General features: G+C 43.6%; 1 protein-coding gene across 3 annotated transcripts; it reads right to left on the bottom strand.

The window, feature by feature from the left end:
- Nucleotides 1-10,251: 10,251 nt before the first annotated feature.
- Nucleotides 10,252-16,897, bottom strand: pde6d (phosphodiesterase 6D, cGMP-specific, rod, delta). Of its 3 annotated transcripts, none has more exons than XM_011614410.2 (6): nucleotides 16,829-16,897; nucleotides 16,633-16,728; nucleotides 13,415-13,503; nucleotides 12,840-12,965; nucleotides 12,442-12,547; nucleotides 10,252-11,448 (listed from the first exon to the last, which is right to left on the bottom strand). In XM_011614410.2, the coding sequence occupies exons 2-6, from the start codon at nucleotides 16,680-16,682 to the stop codon at nucleotides 11,367-11,369; spliced, it is 453 nt and encodes a 150-aa protein (XP_011612712.1). In that variant the 5' UTR covers nucleotides 16,683-16,728; nucleotides 16,829-16,897; the 3' UTR covers nucleotides 10,252-11,366. The 3 variants fall into 3 exon arrangements, with proteins under 3 accessions (XP_011612712.1, XP_011612713.1, XP_029684522.1); XM_011614411.1 differs by having other exon boundaries at nucleotides 16,633-16,725; nucleotides 16,829-16,896; XM_029828662.1 differs by lacking the exons at nucleotides 16,633-16,728; nucleotides 16,829-16,897 and adding an exon at nucleotides 16,322-16,582.
- Between the last annotated feature and the right edge of the window lie 363 nt (nucleotides 16,898-17,260).

The raw sequence follows: 17,260 nt of genomic DNA, 5'->3' as shown, positions 1-17,260 counted from the left end.
CTATTAAGTTGTGTGTAGGAAAATAATTATGGACAATATTATAATTATGGGTAGAATTTTTGTTTGAAATGTAATGTCTGCAACGTTTTAGTCTCCGTTGCATTAACGCAGATGTACCTCAAGATGTCGCTGTTGCAACGGAGACTTGACCCCTACGCGTTCTCAGGCTTATTAGGAGTATGGACCTTTGTTTTGTCCCCCTTTTGTGTCACGATTTATTACCTTGCTTCCTACATTTCTAACTGAAACATCTAACATCTAACATTTCTTCTGAAAGTGGTCAAACTGTCTCATTATTGGCATATTCTGTATTTGCACATGCATGTAGTCGAGTGTTATTTGATCACAAAAATGCACATTCAGAGTCAAGTATAAAAGTAGCAATGCTGTCACGACTGCAACCATGATTTAAGTTTTACAAAAAAACAGATCAAAACTAGTTTCACATAACCCTTTATCGAGATTATATTTCAATTACAGAGAAATTCAAAATAAGTGTCTCAAAATTACAGAAAGGTCAGGCTTATCAACTGAAACTGTCCTTCGAGACGAGCTTGTAAACCAAGTTCCAAAGAAAAGTCTGATCTTGTAGAACCTTGCTGTAAGATGTGATGACCTAAAAGATATTTAGACCAACAATTGTTTAAATTGTTCTAGATACACATGTGATACTTTGTATGTTTGTTTTTTTTTAATTCAAATACATATTGGCAAAATATTTCCTAAATATAACTAATGTAATATTTCCTGACTATAACAGTCAATTTTCCAATGCATAGTTGCTGTTACATCCATCTGAAATACAATCACATTTTTGATTTGGCTTTAAAAGTTGTCTGGACAACATCACAACTGGTGTAATACTGATATTAAAAAGCATAATTATATTACTGTAGAGAGCCATGAGATAATTCTTCTTGTAATTTGGCTGAATCTGACAGCTCAAATTTAAAAATGAGGTATCTTCCTTCTTTAATTTTAAAATACTGACATGAAGTCGTGATTCTCCTTCCAAGTGGATCATTCAGAGAAATTCTGGTTTAGACATCTCAGCCCAGCTTTATTCATGCTTCACACAATCTTAGTCTTTAGCTATCAAGCTCCCTGCTGTGGAACCAGCCCCCTCTCTACTGTATGTAGAGGAGGCTGAGGCTATTCCTCTCCCCTTTTAAAGGGTGAACTTAAATCGCTAAATCCTAATTGGGCGGGATCCACCTCTAACGATCATTTAACCTCTAGACACCAGCTAAACTTTAGTGCTACAGGGAGTGACCTACAGCATGGGTCATGCTTGCATGCGTCTGTGCCTCCCGTCCATCACTGCCTTCCCCATTCTATGGGTTTTGCTGGCTCCTGCAATGCTACTTTTAGAGTTCCATTTACAGCAAGACTATAATGGATACACTGCACTCCTCCCAACCAGCCCTTACACTCCACTTAGATCATATGGATAACTACACTTGTGGGTGAAGTCTCCACTATATCACTATAAAACTAATATCTGTAGGCACTCTGGATGCAGAGTCACTTAACTCAAATCCATCATCTACACTTCTTTGTCTTGGTGCAAGAGCAAACTCATCAAGGAATAACAAAAGCGTACTTGTTAATTGTGAACAAACTTGGCAACTTTGAATTTTGTTGTCAAAATGGAGCCAGTTTTAGCACAAAAACACCTGAGGTGAAGTTAGGAATGACCTTTACTTACAGTTATCAGCAAGGTAAATGGCAGGCAAACAGATGGAGTAAATGGGTAACATTCTGAAAGTTCCCTTGGACAACAGGGGAGTCTTGGAAGCAGCAGGTTGTGTGAAGGTCTATACCTACTTTATTAGAAGGTTCTGAGAATCCTCCTCTCAGAAGCATGATAACAGGAGTGGACAAAGCAGCCACAGGTAGATGAGAACCACATAAGATCAACAGGTAATTCTCTTGGAGAGCTTGATAGTGCAATGACTGGGGTCCCCATAGTTCTACTGAGGGACTTCAACACCCATGTGGGCAGTGACACCTGGATGGGTGTGATCGGGAAGAACGGCCTCCCCAATGTGAACCCGAGTGGTGTTTTGTTATTGGATTTCTGTGTTCATCACAGTTTGTCCATAACAAACACCATGTTCATGCATAATGGTGTCCATCAGTGCCCATGGCACCAGGACACCCTGGGCCGGAGTTTGATGATTGACTTTGTTGTCGTTCTATCTGACCTCTGGCTGTATGTTTTGGATACTCAGGTGAAGAGAGGGGTAGAGCTGTCAACCGATCACCACCTAGTGGTGAGTTGGATTTGCTGGCAAGGGAGAAGGCTGGACAAGCCTGGCAGACCCAAATGTATTGTGAGGATCTGTTGGGAACATATGGCTGTGCTGTCCACCAGTGAGGTCTTCAACTCCCACATCCAGAAGTGCTTCACCCAGATCCTGAGGGAGGCTGGGGACATTGAGTGGGAGTGGACTGTGTTCTCTGCCTCCATTGCTGATGCAGCAGCCTTGAGCTGTGGACCCAAGGTCTCTGGTGCCAGTTGTGGCGGCAGGCACCAAAACTGTTGGTGGACACCGGGAGTAAGGGACGCCATTAAGCTGAAGACAGAGTTCTATCGGGCCATGTTGGTCCATAGAACTCCGCAAACAGTAGGCGGATACCATAGCATGGGCTTTCTGGTAGGCAAAAACTCAGGTTTGGGAGAAGTTCAGGAAAGCCATGGAGAAAGATTATTTGTCAGCCTCAAGAATATTCTGGCCAACTGTCCAACACTTTAGGAAGGGGAAGCAGTGCTCTGCTAACATTCTTTATAGTGCAGGCGGGGACCTTCTGACCTCAACTGGGAATATTGATGGACAGTGGAATGAATATTTCAAGGAACTCCTCAATCCCATGGTCACGCGTTCAATTGAGGAAGTTATGATTGGGGACTCTGAGGTGGACTCTGCCATCACCCATGCCGAAGTCACCCAGGTAGTTATCAATCTCCTTGGTGGCAGTGCATCGGGGGTGGATGAGATGCACCCTCAGTACCTCAAGTCTCTGGATGTTGTAGGGCTATCCTGGCTGGCACGCCTAGGCAACATCACATGGCATTTGGGAATAGTGCCGCGGGAGTGGCAGTCCAATGTGGTGGATACGGGAAGGCGTTTTCCAACTATAGGGGGACAACACTTCTCAGCCTCCTGAGGAAGGTCTCAGCCAGAGTACTGGAGTGGATAATTCCCTGGACGACTCCATAGGGAGGTGTTCCAAGCATGTCAAATCCAATCAAATCTATCTTTATTTATATAGTGTCTGTTAAAATCAAAATTGTTTCTAGGCGCTTTACAGAATTCCAGGGCCTGACCACCAACAAGCAACAGTGTCAAAAACTCCCTTTTAACAGGAAGAAACCTTGAGGCTCGAGGCTCATGTAGTAGGGGGGACCCTCCTGCTGATGGCTGTTGGGTAGAGATAAAGGAGAAGGGCCAGGACAGGTACTGTACGAAGAGGGAATGCTGTGGACATGAGCAAACTGGTATCTATCTAATAAATCTGATCTAAACCAGTCTAGTGCTGTCCCATTAATCCTAATCACATGTTCCAGTCTCTGTAACAGGATGCTGTGATCAACTGTATCAAAAGCAGCACTGAGGTCCAGCAGAACCAGCATAGAGACCAGTCCATGATCTAAAGCTCTAATATTGTTAGTAAATTTAATAAATGCTGTTTCTGTGCTGTGGGGAGCTCTAAAGCCTGACTGAAACATCTCAAACAGGCCGTTTCTCTGCAGGTGCTCCAGTAACTGAGTCACCAAGATTCAAGATTCAAGATTTACTTTATTAATCCCCGTAGGAAAATTGAATTGTAGTAGAAGCCTAACCATGGATTAATATAACTGTAGTGTAGGTTTTGTATTGACAAAGTAAAGAAATAGAATAAATAAAATACAATTAAGATTACAATGTTATAAGCATTATAAGCATATATACAGCATATATTATGAGCATATACTGTATATATAATATATACATAATATAATATACACATATTATAAGATATATACATAAATATAGAATAAATAAAATTACAACATAAACATTAAACAATTGTTGTTATTGAATGGGTTTCGATGAATTACAGAGTCTGATGGCGGACGGCAGGAATGACTTCCTGTACCGTTCCTTAGAGCAGCGAGGCTGCAGGAGTCTGTTGCTGAAGCTGCTTCTCAGTTTGTCCACTGTGTTATGGAGTGGGTGGGAGGGATTGTCCATGATTGTCCGCAATTTCAACACCATCCTGTCCTTCACCACCTCGTCCAAGTTTGCAAGTTTACAGCCAACAACAGACCCTGCCTTTTTGATGAGTTTGTTGAGTCTGTTGGCATCCTTTGCTTTAATGCCTGCTCCCCAGCACACTGCAGCAAAGAAGATGGTGCTAACCATGACTGGTAGAACATGTGGAGCATCCTGCTGCAAACACTGAGGGACCTGAGTCTCCTGAGGAAATAGAGTCTGCTCATGGCCTTCTTGTAAACAGCATCAGTGTTTGTGGACCACCACCACCTTCTCAAGAATTTTAGAGATAAAGGGAAGATTGGATATTGGCCTATAGTTTGCTAATACTTCAGGATCCAGTGATGTTTTTTTTAAGCAATGGCTTAATCACTGCCACCTTGTAGGACCAGGGTACATAACCTGTCACTAAAGAACAATTGTTCTGGTCCAGGATAGAGCTGCCTATCAATGGTAAAACATCCTTCAATAGGTGAGTTGGGATTGGATCTAAAAGACACGTGGTGGTCTTGGATTTCTGAATTAGCGAAGACGCCTCAGAAAAATATATAGGGCTGAAGGAGCTTAAGGGCTCGTTGGAGAACCTGTATGTTCCCACAGTCAGCACATCTGGTGATGGTCCAGTTGTAGGGATGGCCTGGTTAGCTTTCTCTCTGATAGCTAGAACTTTATCAGTGAAGAAGCTCATGAAGTCTTCACCACTAAGGGAAGAAGGGATACGTGGATCTAAAACACTGTGACTCTTGGTTAATTTGGCCACAGTGCTGAAAGGAAATCTGGGGTTGTTCTTGTTTTCTTTAACTAAAGAAGAAAAATAAGCTGTTCTAGGCTTATGGAGTGCCTTTTTGTAAACTGCCAGACAGTCTTTCCAGGCTACATGATAGCTGTCTATTTTACAAGAATGCCACTTCCTTTCCAGTCTTCACACTTTCTGCTTGAGGGTCCTGATATGTGAATTATACCAGGGGGCACACCTCCTCTGAGTTACTATTTTCTTTTTCAGGGGGGCAACAGAATCAAGCGTGATTTTCAGTGAGGTTGCTGCACCTTCAGCAATAGAGTCAACATCAGCAGGGCTAAGATTATAATGATTGATCCCTGGGGAAACACACGGTGGTCCTGGGATCAACGCAGGGATCACTTCCTTATACTTAGCTACAGCATTATCTGAAAGACATGTGCTATAGTAAGACTTTGTTCTGAGGATAGAAGAATCCTTAATCATAAATGTAAAAGTGATCAAAGAGTGGTCTGACAGGACTGGGTTCTGAGGGAACACTGACACATGTTCTACATCAACACCATAAGTCAGAACTAGATCTAGGGTGTGGTTGAAGTTATGAGTTGGTTGGTTTATCTGCTGGAGGAAACTAACTGACTCAAGTAATGAAATGAAGCCATTTCTAAAGCTGTCATTTACAACGTCTACATGGATATTAAAATCTCCAATGATAATGACTTTGTCTGTTGTAAGGACCAAGTCAGATAAGAAATCAGAGAACTCAGATAGGAACTCTGAATGTGGCCCAGCAGGGGGCCGATATACAACTCCAAACAAAAGTGGCTTTTCTGTCCTCCGGTTCAGATGGGTGATGCCAACAGTCAGGCTTTCATATGAACTGGAGCTGTGTTTGGGTCTAGGATTAATTAATAACTTGGTGTGATAGATTGCTGCCACTCCCCCTCCTCGACCTGTAACACGTGGAATATGATAATTAAGATGGGTAGGAGGAGTAGATTCATTTAAGCTAACATACTCCTCCTCCTGAACCCAGGTCTCAGTAAGACAGAATAAATCAATGTGATGATCCACTATCAGATCATGCAGTAACAGGGATTTACACAAAAGAGATCTAATATTTAACTCTCCACATTTAAGTTGTTGCTGTTAGTTTCTTCTATTTGTGCTTTGAGGTAGATTGAAGAGGCTACCGAATGCCTCAGGATCAGTTTCCTCAGTAACTTGGACTCTGCTCTCTCAATATTTGATACAGTATTAGGAAATTTTGATCACTATCAGGTGGTTTCAAGCTGAGTTCCCTGGTATTAGGCTTCTGTGTAGAGGACATTCCATGTAAGTGGGGGCCTCTAGTGGACATTTCAGGTACGTGTGTCCTTTCCAGGTACATTTTTGTCCTGTTCTCTTTCAGGGTTCCTCCTCACCTTTACATGGGTTCAACATGTATCATATATCTTGATGTAGCATGCAACAGGCAGCCGAAATGCAACAGGTATGGGCCACAGGGGCAGCCTTCCAAACATCAGCTTTCAAGGGGACAGCTTGTGATTTCATATTTTTATGCACTGCACCTCATTCATTGTAAAATGTGGTGAAGAGCCGATGAAAGAATAAATGACTCTTAAAACTCCAATTTTCTTTTACATAAGTGACATTCCTTTAGCATGACTTTGAAATACAAAGACAACTTTAACATATTGTGCAGACATTTCAACATTACACACTGTTGCACAGCACTTTCCATTTTATTCAAGCCTCAATCACTGAGGAGCGCTGCCCTCCCTGAGCAGCATGGAGTTTTGGAAAATGCCGTTTCTTCTTCTATGGGTTGACAATCGCATATGCAGGTCCAGGTTACATCAGAGTTAATATCAAAATTATTTTTACATCAAAGGTATCTTTCATTGACGTAAGCTGATAAATAAACCTGACATTCTAACGTAAATGTGAGACTCACTATATTTCACTACATCCATGCAGATTGTAAAAAAAAAGATCCGAAAAACAAGTTGTCTGAATAATATGAAGAAAAATAGCTTTACATAAATAAGATAAAGTAGCTGCAAGGGGGGTACAAGCTAGTGCCTTATTGTCCCGGGTTAACAATGACCGCCATCGGTGCTGTTCACCTACAGGGTGCCAGGGCAAATTTGACTACTGTTGGTCTAAGAAGCAGAGGAGGAAGGTGTGTCCGTAGGAAGAGAGAGTTGAGGAACGCCAGGAGTCTAGGACTGAGAGTAGGGACTTTGAATGTTGGAACTATGACAGGAAAGGGTGGAGTGTTGGTTGACATGATGCAGATGAGGAAGGTAGACATACTGTGTGTCCAGGTGGAACAGTAGCAAGTTTAGAAGTTTAGGAGGAGGGTTCAAGTTGTTCTATCATGGTATAGATAGGAAGAGAAATGTAGTAGGAGTTATCTTGAAGGAGGAGTTTTTTTAGGAATGTCCTGGAGGTAAAAAGAGTGTCAGTGTCAGAGTGTCAGTGATGAGTCTGAAACTAGAAATCAAAGGTGTGATGTTCAGTGTTGTTAGTGGGTATGCTCCACAAGTAGGCTGTGAGCTGGAGAAGGAGAAATTCTGGTTGGACCTTGATGAAAGGAGAGAGTTGTCATTGGTGCAGAACTCAATGGACATGTTGGTCCAGGAAACAGAGGTGATGGGCAGGTGGTGTCCAGGAGAGGAATGCAGAGGGACAGATGATGGTTGATTTTGCAAAAAGGATGGAAATGGCAGTAGGGAATACTGTCTTCCAGAAGAGGCAGGAACAGAGGGTGACCTATAAGAGCGGAGGTAGGAGTACACAGGTACATCTTGTGTAGATGGCGTAATCTGAAGGAGATCAGTGACTGGAAAGTAGTGTTGTGTGAAAGTGTAGACAGACTAAGATGGTGGTGTGTAGGTTGACTCTGGTAATGAGGAAAATGAAGAGGCAGAGCAGAGGATGAAATGGTGGAAGCTGAAAAAGGAAGTGTTGTATGACTTTTAGGAAGGAGTTGAGACAGGCTCTGGATGGTCAGGAGGTGCTGCAACTACAGCTAGTGTGATCAGGGAGACAGGGAGCAGAGTACTTGGTGTGTCATCTGGAAGGGAAGTAGATAAGGAGAATTTGTGGTGGAATGAGGAGGTGCAGGAGTGTACACAGAGAAAGGGGTTAGCTAAAAATAGAGAAAAATAGAGAGTAGACAGGGAGATGCAGCGTAAGGTGAAAGTCGATGTGTGAGAGTGCTGTGAAGAGTTGATGAATGAGGAAAATAAAAGAATGAAGGGTAGAAGAGGGGACAGTCATGGACCAGAAAGTAGCAAAGATTAATAAGGATGAAGTGAGGAGTGCATTGAAGAGGATGAAGAGTGGAAAGGCACTCGGACTTGATGATATACCTATGGAGGTATGGAAGTGTCTAGGAGAGGTAGCAATAGGGTTTCTGACTAGGTTGTTTAACAGGATCTTAGATATTGAGAGGAGGAGATGGAGGAGAAGTGGACTGGTGGCCAATTTTAAGACCAAGGGAAGACGTGCAGAGTTGTGGCCAATACAGTAGAATAAAGCTGATGGGTCATACAATGAAATGGGAAAGAGTCACTAAAGCTAGACTAAGGGCAGAAGTGGGCACTTGTGAACAGCAATATGGTTTCATGCCAAAAAGAGTACTAATGATGCAGTACTTGCTTTGAGGATGTTGCTAGAGAAGGTCAGAGGGAGCTGTATCGTGTCTTTGTGGAGCTGCAGAAAGCGGAGGAGTTCAGGCTGGTTGTTGGGACTGAATCAGGGATCAGCTCTGAGCCCCTTCTTGTTCATTATGGTGATGGACAGGCTGACAGACGAGGTTAGACAGGAATCTCCATGGACTATGATATTTGGAGATGAAATTGTGATCGAAGTGAAAGCAGGGAACAGGTGGAGAAGCTAGAGGGGTGGAGGTTTGCCCTGGAAAAGAGATGAATGAAGACGCAGTCTATGTGGGTGAATGAGAGGGAGCGAATTGGAAGAGTCAGGTTACAGGGAGAAGAGATAAAGAAGGTGAGGGATTGAGGCTACCTCGGGTCAACAGTCCAGAGCAATGAAGAGAGTGGAAAAGAGGTGAAGAAGCTTGTACATGCAAGCTGGTGTTCAAGATGTTCAAGACTGGCCAGACTGAGATGGTTCAGACAGGTCCAGAGGAGAGATGGTGAAGATATTGGATACCCTCCAAAGAGGAGGTTGATAGATGTAGTGAAAGAGGACATGAAGGTAACTGGTGTGAGAGAAGAGGATGCAGAAGATAGGGTAATATGGAGGCCACTGTTTCGCTGTGGCGACCCCGAAGGGAAAAGCCCGAAGAAGGAGAAGAAATAAGATATCAAGTGTTTTGTAACTTAAAACACACTGACTAAATATGAGTGTCATCTATTCAGGACCAATAGAAATAATGTCCTGAGTAAAACTAGTCCTAATAATTGTTATCTAGACTAATCTTTTAGCAAAAAAATCAATTTGCTGATTTGTTATTTGAAGTATGTGTAGCTGTTTTGTGGCCTTCAGATGATTCATCCGTTCACCTGTGGTCATCTGAAGAACCATCTGCTCTGGTGACATCATGATGTCTGTCATCCATCTGTACAGCAGAAGCTCACGCTCACGCCGATATTACGGACATTTAAATTCAGTTGTTGTGATGATTTGATCAGGAAGGGTTGAGCCTGAGCAGAACCACAGGGGTGGCCTTGACAGTATTCCACAGTCCCGCCGAGGCTTCGATGAAGGACTGTTCACATCAAAGCTCCAAGCACTCATCATCTTGTCCTGATCCTGGTAGGTGGTCTGTAACGATTCCCCTGTGCGCGTTAATCCTCATCGGTCATCATAAGTCAGTAACTCAGGACATGTCTGAGCAAGGAACCTCCAACAGGAACAGAACTGAGAGAAATAGTTCAGGAACTGATGATGGAAACGATGACGTTCTCATCAAAGCGTGCCACCAAAAAATGTAAAGAAAATCCTGGAGAAAATGGAGAGATTCTATAATCCTATAGAGATTATAGAATCTCTATAGAGACTCCTGGAGCTGAGGATTCACAGACATGGCCAATATTCCAACATTGCACAGATTCCTTAATCATGCGTCACACCTCTTAGGACTGTTACGACACTGCATTAGCTGTGCACCTCAATGTCAGACTTCTCACCTCAGCAGTGAGGAGTCTGTTGTGCCACTCTGTTCGCGCTTTTGTTTGTTAAAAAAAAATAAAAAAATAAAAGAGACAAAGCACCATGTTATAATAACATTGGATGATTTTAATCCACAACTGTCATAATAAAAACACTCCTATATTACATAGCATCTCAGCTAAAAAACCAACAAAAGAAAAGAATTTGATGGGAAGTCCGTTATAAAAATGAGCTGCATTACAGCTGGGATAGACTGGATAGCGACACGAAAGCACGGCCTGCTTCTACTCACGCAGAACTGATCAGAAATCTTCTGTGACTTTAATCAGAAAACAGGACGGATGTCGGAGATCAAAGCGGTTTTCACATATTCCTGCACTCCGTAACCAACACGTGGTCCGTCTTCAAACAGCTCCGATGGTTTCTGCCTTCTCAGGGCAAACTGGGAGATGACAAAAGTGGTGGTGCCAGTAGAGCAGCAGAAATGAGCTGATATTAGCATTAAAGACGTTTTTCACATTTAATCCCGCTGAACAGCTACGACAGAAGACGCTCCTGCTGCATGTGTGTCCCTGCTTCAACATCCACTGCACAGCTGAGAAAAGCTGCTGCTTCCTGTAGTTAAACATGCTGAATGTTGGGACGCTTTCATACAAAATGGTATGACAGATGATATGATGCGGCAACGCACACCCCTGGAGTACAGTAAAGATACCATTACTTTGACATAATTTTTATGGTGGTGCATGAAAAGAATAAGACATGTTTCAATAAGGGAGACCACAAAAACAGTCAATGTAAACTTCGACATCTCTTTCAACAGTTTGGGGAAATTTAAAAATGACAAACACCTGGAAAAGCCTCATTCTACTGATAAGACAGGATTTTTACAAGCCACTAACTACAAGGAATGGCCTGAAACATGAGCGCGGCGCTTCAGACAGGACCTGATGTGTAAAACAGCAACACACATTAAGCAGCGTTGCAACTATCCAGTTCTATTCCTGAGTCAAATCAAGCTTAGAAGATTCTGAGGGACAAGATGCAACGATGGTCTCGACGCTTCCACACATCTACAAGGATCTGTCATGTTTAAAAAAGAAGGGTGACCAAATACAAAGCTGCAGATGGCTTTCAAACCCAAGTGTTGACTCAAAGTCACCAAGAACTAAAAGTTGACAGGAAGTCCACGCGTAGGAAGGTAGTAAGTGGTCAGGAGGTCAGACATAGAAAAGGCGAACCCTGGAGGTACTGACGTGGAGATCGTCATCGTAGAACTTGGTCTCTATGATCACGTTTCCACTGAAAGAGACCAGCGTTAGACTCAGAAAACCTTATCAACACAAACAGCCACAAAAAATGAAACAAGACAGCAGCAGATAGCAGCAAAACAGGCCACGTTTGTGCTGCTGAGGGGGAGGAAAAGCAGGACAGCGAGGCCAGAAGGTTTGACCACGGAGGAACTGGCGGAGGAACTCCATTTCCATCTGCAGTCAAATCCGCTGTTCTTCCTTTTGGAATGTGTGAATGATCGTGGCCAACAGTAACAGAGCTGAAACATCAACAGGCTGTTTGATTTTATTGAATAAGAATTTAAATAGAGATGTGACACTGCAATAATGTTTTAACCAGACAAACAGTCAAATAACCAACTTCCATTTTGGATATTTGAATGTCTTTATTTTTTTTTAAAAAATCTTCCTCAGTCCCTGAGTCAGACCCATGTCTTTGTAATGTTGAGAGCTGCCACAATTAGAATTAAGTACTTTTACTGGGTCAAACACTACTAAATGAGCATCTCATCATGAATCCTGTTTGGATATTGAATCCATGGTCAACGACTACGTCCAATAACATGAACAACTTTTGCTTTTGGCGTACGTAATACACTCAAATTAAAAATGTTTTAATTCAATATCCAGAAAGATTACATTTTCATGATGAGGTGGGTAATGTCTGAGTGCATTAGCCAAAATTACACATTTATTTAAAGACTATTTCAACACAACCGAACAGCGCTGGTGACGTTTCGGTGCCTTTACTGCAGGCTGCTGATTTGACCAGAAGAGGGTCAAAGTTCACTTCACGGTCATCAAAATTGGACAAAAACCCTTTATCCTTTTTCCAATTAAGCACAAAATCAGAAAAATGAGTCGTTTTGGTTCTAGAACCCAAAATTTAAAAATGCAGGGGATTTTTAAAAAAACCAAAAAAACAAATGAAACACACTAATTTACAGATGTAGTAAAGGTGGAGAGAGAAAGAGAATAGAAAAGGCTCAGAGTGAGGACTCACGTTAAAACGTTAGCGGGCATCATCTGGGACTCTGGAGCCGCTTCTATCAGAGACTGCCACGTGTTGGTGGAGTTGGGGATAACAAAGCCAAACTCAAAGAACCACTCTAGAGATGGGAAATGACCAGTGTTAACCAGGTAGAGACAAGCTCTCTGAACCAACAAACCACCACAACTGCTGCCTAAACCGGCCCAGCTCCATCAGAAGGTGCTTGGATACGGGGGAGCAGTGTTCCTGCATTATGGGGCTGTCATGAGCAGCATTACCAGATCCACTCATGTATGATATGAGGTGGAGAAGATCATTATATTGTTGCCAATCTCCTGCTTCATACTTCTGTTTATAGGTGTACATGCACGTCGCCGCTCAGCGCGAGGCCGGCCCCACTCAGCACTTACCTTCTAGACACTGTCCTTTGAAGAAAACTTTCTGTTCCAGTCTGAACTTCTCTAATTTTTCAGAGGAGGAAAAGTTCAGTTCTCTGGAAACGGCTTTGCATTTCAGGATCTTCTTGGGGACCCGAGCTGAAATAATAGCAAGAAAGAGTGGATAAGAATGCAGACTGAAGTTTAGCTGCTAACACTGAGGCTAATGCTGTAGCTAATGCTGAGGCCAAAGATGTAGCAGCAAATGGACCAACCGCCCCCCCCCTCAGTTGTGACCGTCATTATTTCACATTGTGGTGTTGTGTTCCAAGATGAGGGGGCTTCCTCTTAACTTCCTGTTTACTACCCTCCACCTAAAAGCCCACTTCAAACCGTCTTACGTTTTTGGTTCCAGGGTTAACCAACAACAACAATTTAGATCTAAAATTACTGATTAACTTCAGGTGATGATTTGGTTAAAGAGCGAAAAAACAACAAAAATTATCAGCTGCTTTCAGCAAATAAATCAAGGGTTCTAGTTACAGACCCCTGGTTACTCCTTCTGGGGAACCTTTGATCTGAGCCAGAGTTCTGAAGGGCTCATGTACCTTCGTGTTCGACTCCTGGAACAGAGAGGTCCTCGGTCCCCTGCCACAGCACTTTACCAGTTTCTGCATCCCGGAGATTCATCCAGTTTCTGACAAAGAGGTTAAGATCCAACCATGCGGACAAATGCGAAAGTAACGTGAATATTAGCTGCATCATTTGTCACCTTCATCATCATCAGTCCATCCTCATGCCTTTAGGTTAAAAATCAAGCTAGGAAATTTCTGAATATTTAGTCATTTTTCAATTAATTCTAATGTATCAACATGCATTTTGATGGTGCTTCACTTAATTATTAGCATGTATACACAGAATTAAAATAAAAACATTAAAAATAATTGATCCTGAAAGACCTGTCACCCTGCTGGGTGATGGTCATGGCCTCCTCCTCTCCTCTCCTCTCCTCTCCTCTCCTCTCCTCTCCTCTCCTCTCCTCTCCTCTCCTCTCCTCTCCTCTCCTCTCCTCTCCTCTCCTCTCCTCTCCTCTCCTCTCCTCTCCTCTCCTCTCCTCTCCTCTCCTCTCCTCTCCTCTCCTCTCCTCTCCTCTCCTCTCCTCTCCTCTCCCTGTCCTCCCCCTTCTCCTCTCTCTCTACCCAGCCGGCCATCAGCAGGAGGGTCCCCCTACATGATCCTGGTCCTGCTCAAGGTTTCTTCCTGTTAAAGGGGAGTTTTTCCTTGCCACTGTTGCTTGTTGTGGGTCAGACCCTGGGATTCTGGAAAGCGCCTAGAAACAAGTTTGATTGTAACAGACGCTATATAAACAAGGATTGATTGATTGATTGATTGATCCTCCAACTGTACACGACATTAAAGCCGTGACCAATTCCTGCATTCTGCAAAGCTTCTTCTCATTTAGAGGATTAGATGCTGTTGGCTGGAGTTTCGGAGCTGCTCCAACACTCAGCCCTCTTCGGCTCCTCAATTCTCAATATGGCTGCAACTGAACTTGATGTTTTCAACAAGTCAACTGTTTTTTGCTCTGTTGACTAGTTGTCACTGACCAGGAGGACCCTTCAGCAAGGGGGGGGCAGAACCTCTATGTGAAGGACAGAGGAACACTACTACTGCAAAGTCTAAAGAAGAAAACTCTTCATGTTCACATTTAAATCCAGAAAGTAAAAATTCCCATAATTTAATACACCAGAACCAAATCCAGACCTGTGCCAGGTTAAAGGAATCTGAATGGATTTAACTAATTTGTGGAGAGTATGGAAAGAAAGATTCAGCCCCAGTTGGACGAGGAGCAACAGCCGGACTCGGTGTGCAGCCTGCTGGCTGTTGCAGCAGCATGCCAGTCAGCTGTTTGTGACCTCCTCCCCATTAAAAGACAATACAACTGTCAGCAAGCAGACAGGAGGCAGTCACCGACTCCTCCACCCCACACACATGCGCTCGCTGTCTCAACAGCCGCGGAAGCTCTGCTCCTTACAAACGCTGACGAGATAAGAACTGGAAAAATAATCCAGCATTAGAATTCAGCGTTAAGGTGTTGACAGATGCAAGCGGGGCATTTACGTTTTTACAGGCTGGACATGGTCCAGCTCGTCTAGCTGAAGGGCAAGTGGAGGATCCAGGAAAGGAATCACCTCCAAGGGTCCTTAGCAATGTGGTGGTTTTAGAGGCAGGCGTGCAGCCACGCGTCGGCAGATCTCCTGGCAGCATCCTGTCACCCTCAGATAGTCCTTAGTGTCACGCACATTCGACCCCACACCTGCTGTTGCACGCTCGCCCCGCTGCGCTCACAACACATTTCCAGTGGCTCCTATTGTAGTTAGGGAGCTTTTTCCATCTTAGGAAGGTCCTAAAGAGCAGGATTAAAATGCTATTGCTTATTCTATAATGAAGGGAACCGCACCGATCCAGTGTGACAGCATCACCACTTGTCCGATACGGGGCCACTAAATGGCGCTGACCGTCACTGGACTGGAGTAAGATTTGGGAAAGTGGTTGTTTTTCCCAGACCCTTCCTGAAGCGGATTTGTCTGGAGCTACATACGCAGCAACCTGTGCATCCAGACCACCCAGGTCAGGCTTACCCCCCCGTGCACTGATGAGTCTTGGCCCCCCCATGACCCGGTAGTCGGGTCACCAACCTTCTTTGACAGATACCAACCAGTGCAGACTGGGACCACACCAGAGCATTCAAACCTTCATCCCCCATGTTTCCTGCTTCAGTCACATCAACTTTGGGTGGAATGTTCCTTTGATAACTAATAACGTGCCACGATGACGAGCCGTCACTTTACTGGATGTTTAACCTCAACCAGGTGGCGTGTCCGGAATTAACATCAGCCTGATCCTCTCAGCACGTTCCACAAATGATCCAGAGCCATGCAAAATCTTTAGAACATTACATAAACATCTTTGTTCTGGAGTTTGTTGAACACAGAGAGCGAAAAAGCCCAACTCACAGTCACACTTGGCACCGGTGCCATTTTCGTTCAGTATTTCTGACTTCCTTCCTCAGTAAAAGGAAAGTTAGTGTGGATTCAAGTCAAAAACACCTCGTCTCCTGGCTGCTTGTGCATGGATGTGCAAACCACCAGGGTGCCTGCAGAAATATGTCAGAAGGCACACATCCACATTAATGAGCCTCCAGAGGAAAGCTGCTGTCAATGTTTAGCCTAAATATCGTTTTAAGAGCATTATTTGCACCAGTCTCCTGTAAGCCTGAGCTTTTCAGAGGCACATCCTCAGCCTCCATCATTTTAATGTAATTGATTTGTCCAATCACCTGAACTGGGCTTCAAGTCTGTCAAGTCTTTAGAAATACGTGTAGCAACCAAGAGTTTCGGGGCTGATCCGGCTGGCATCTGTTAGTGGCCCAAATGGCAGAAGATCCAGGTTTGTTTCCTAGTTTCGGTGCCTAATATCGCCACAGATCAGCTCTGAATCTACCTCAGCCTCACCTTGTAACGTTCCGACTACTTTAGGAATCGCACTGTCCATTTAGCCTGACGCTTTAAGCTGATAAAGAGGCCACTCGTTCAGCACATGAAGCCGTTAGCGAGGCTCCAACTGCGGGAGGATCGTCTGTCGTCTCCGCATTGTGGACATTTAACAATTCTGTGGCTTCGGGGACAAAATGACACCTTAAAGTGAGGGGTTAGCATTAGCTAGCTGTACTCCACCGCAACACCAAGCTGTGGCTGCTAATGTTGCTAATGTTCCTCAGCACTCTCGAACAGCAACATCTCTGCGCCCAACAGTAAAAGGATACAGTTTGAAGCCTTTCAGTATTTCCTTGGCTCTGTCTTCGTCTGAAGACATTTCACAAATCCTCTTTTTACGTCCCCTGTAGAAAACCCTCGATCTGCTGAGATAACCAAACTTCTGCCGTTACGGTTCGCTATAAGCTTGATATAGGCATGGAAGTACCAGCTAAAGGCTGCTGAAAAAGAACAAACTATACGTACCTAACTATATCTTGTTGGACTACAGGTTAAGCCTGATCCGATAATACAATCAACTAAATATAACCCGGTAACTAATTGAAGGATATTTTAGCCAATCACGGAAAAACGACAACTTCTGTCAGCCAATCAGCATCAAGGTCTCGGAGTGTGGGTGGGCTCAACGAGGATGAAAATGCATCACCGGGGCAACGCAGCACACACTGACGTCTGATTGGCTTTCCGACTGTGTGAAAATTTGACTAACGGACCAGGAATTTAACATAGAAGATTTTATTGCTGACACAATAATTACAGCACCAAGTACTAACAATGAAATGATTGTTAGAAATGATTGGTGTCAAACGTCAATCAAAATATAACCATATAAACATGCATCAAGTAATGTGCAGCTGTAGAAGTGGAGTTTTCCTTGTTTGGTCAGAGAGGTCAACA

Source organism: Takifugu rubripes, chromosome 20 (genome assembly GCF_901000725.2).
Source record: "Takifugu rubripes chromosome 20, fTakRub1.2, whole genome shotgun sequence".
NCBI classification, from domain to species: Eukaryota; Metazoa; Chordata; class Actinopteri; order Tetraodontiformes; family Tetraodontidae; genus Takifugu; species Takifugu rubripes.
Note: the sequence above shows the minus strand (reverse complement) of the source record. Positions and strands in the feature narration are given on the sequence as shown.

What these genes read in the sequence shown, in the direction of transcription:
- pde6d (XM_011614410.2), bottom strand. Translation starts at nt 16,682, where the DNA reads ATGTCTTCAGACGAAGACAGAGCCAAGGAAATACTGAAAGGCTTCAAA. An exon ending in ATACTGAAAGGCTTCAAACT is followed by an intron (nt 13,504 to 16,632) that starts GTATCCTTTTAC and finishes CCTCTTTGTCAG; the next exon opens with AAACTGGATGAATCTCCGGG. An exon ending in CAAAGGACAGTGTCTAGAAG is followed by an intron (nt 12,548 to 12,839) that starts GTAAGTGCTGAG and finishes TCCCATCTCTAG; the next exon opens with AGTGGTTCTTTGAGTTTGGC.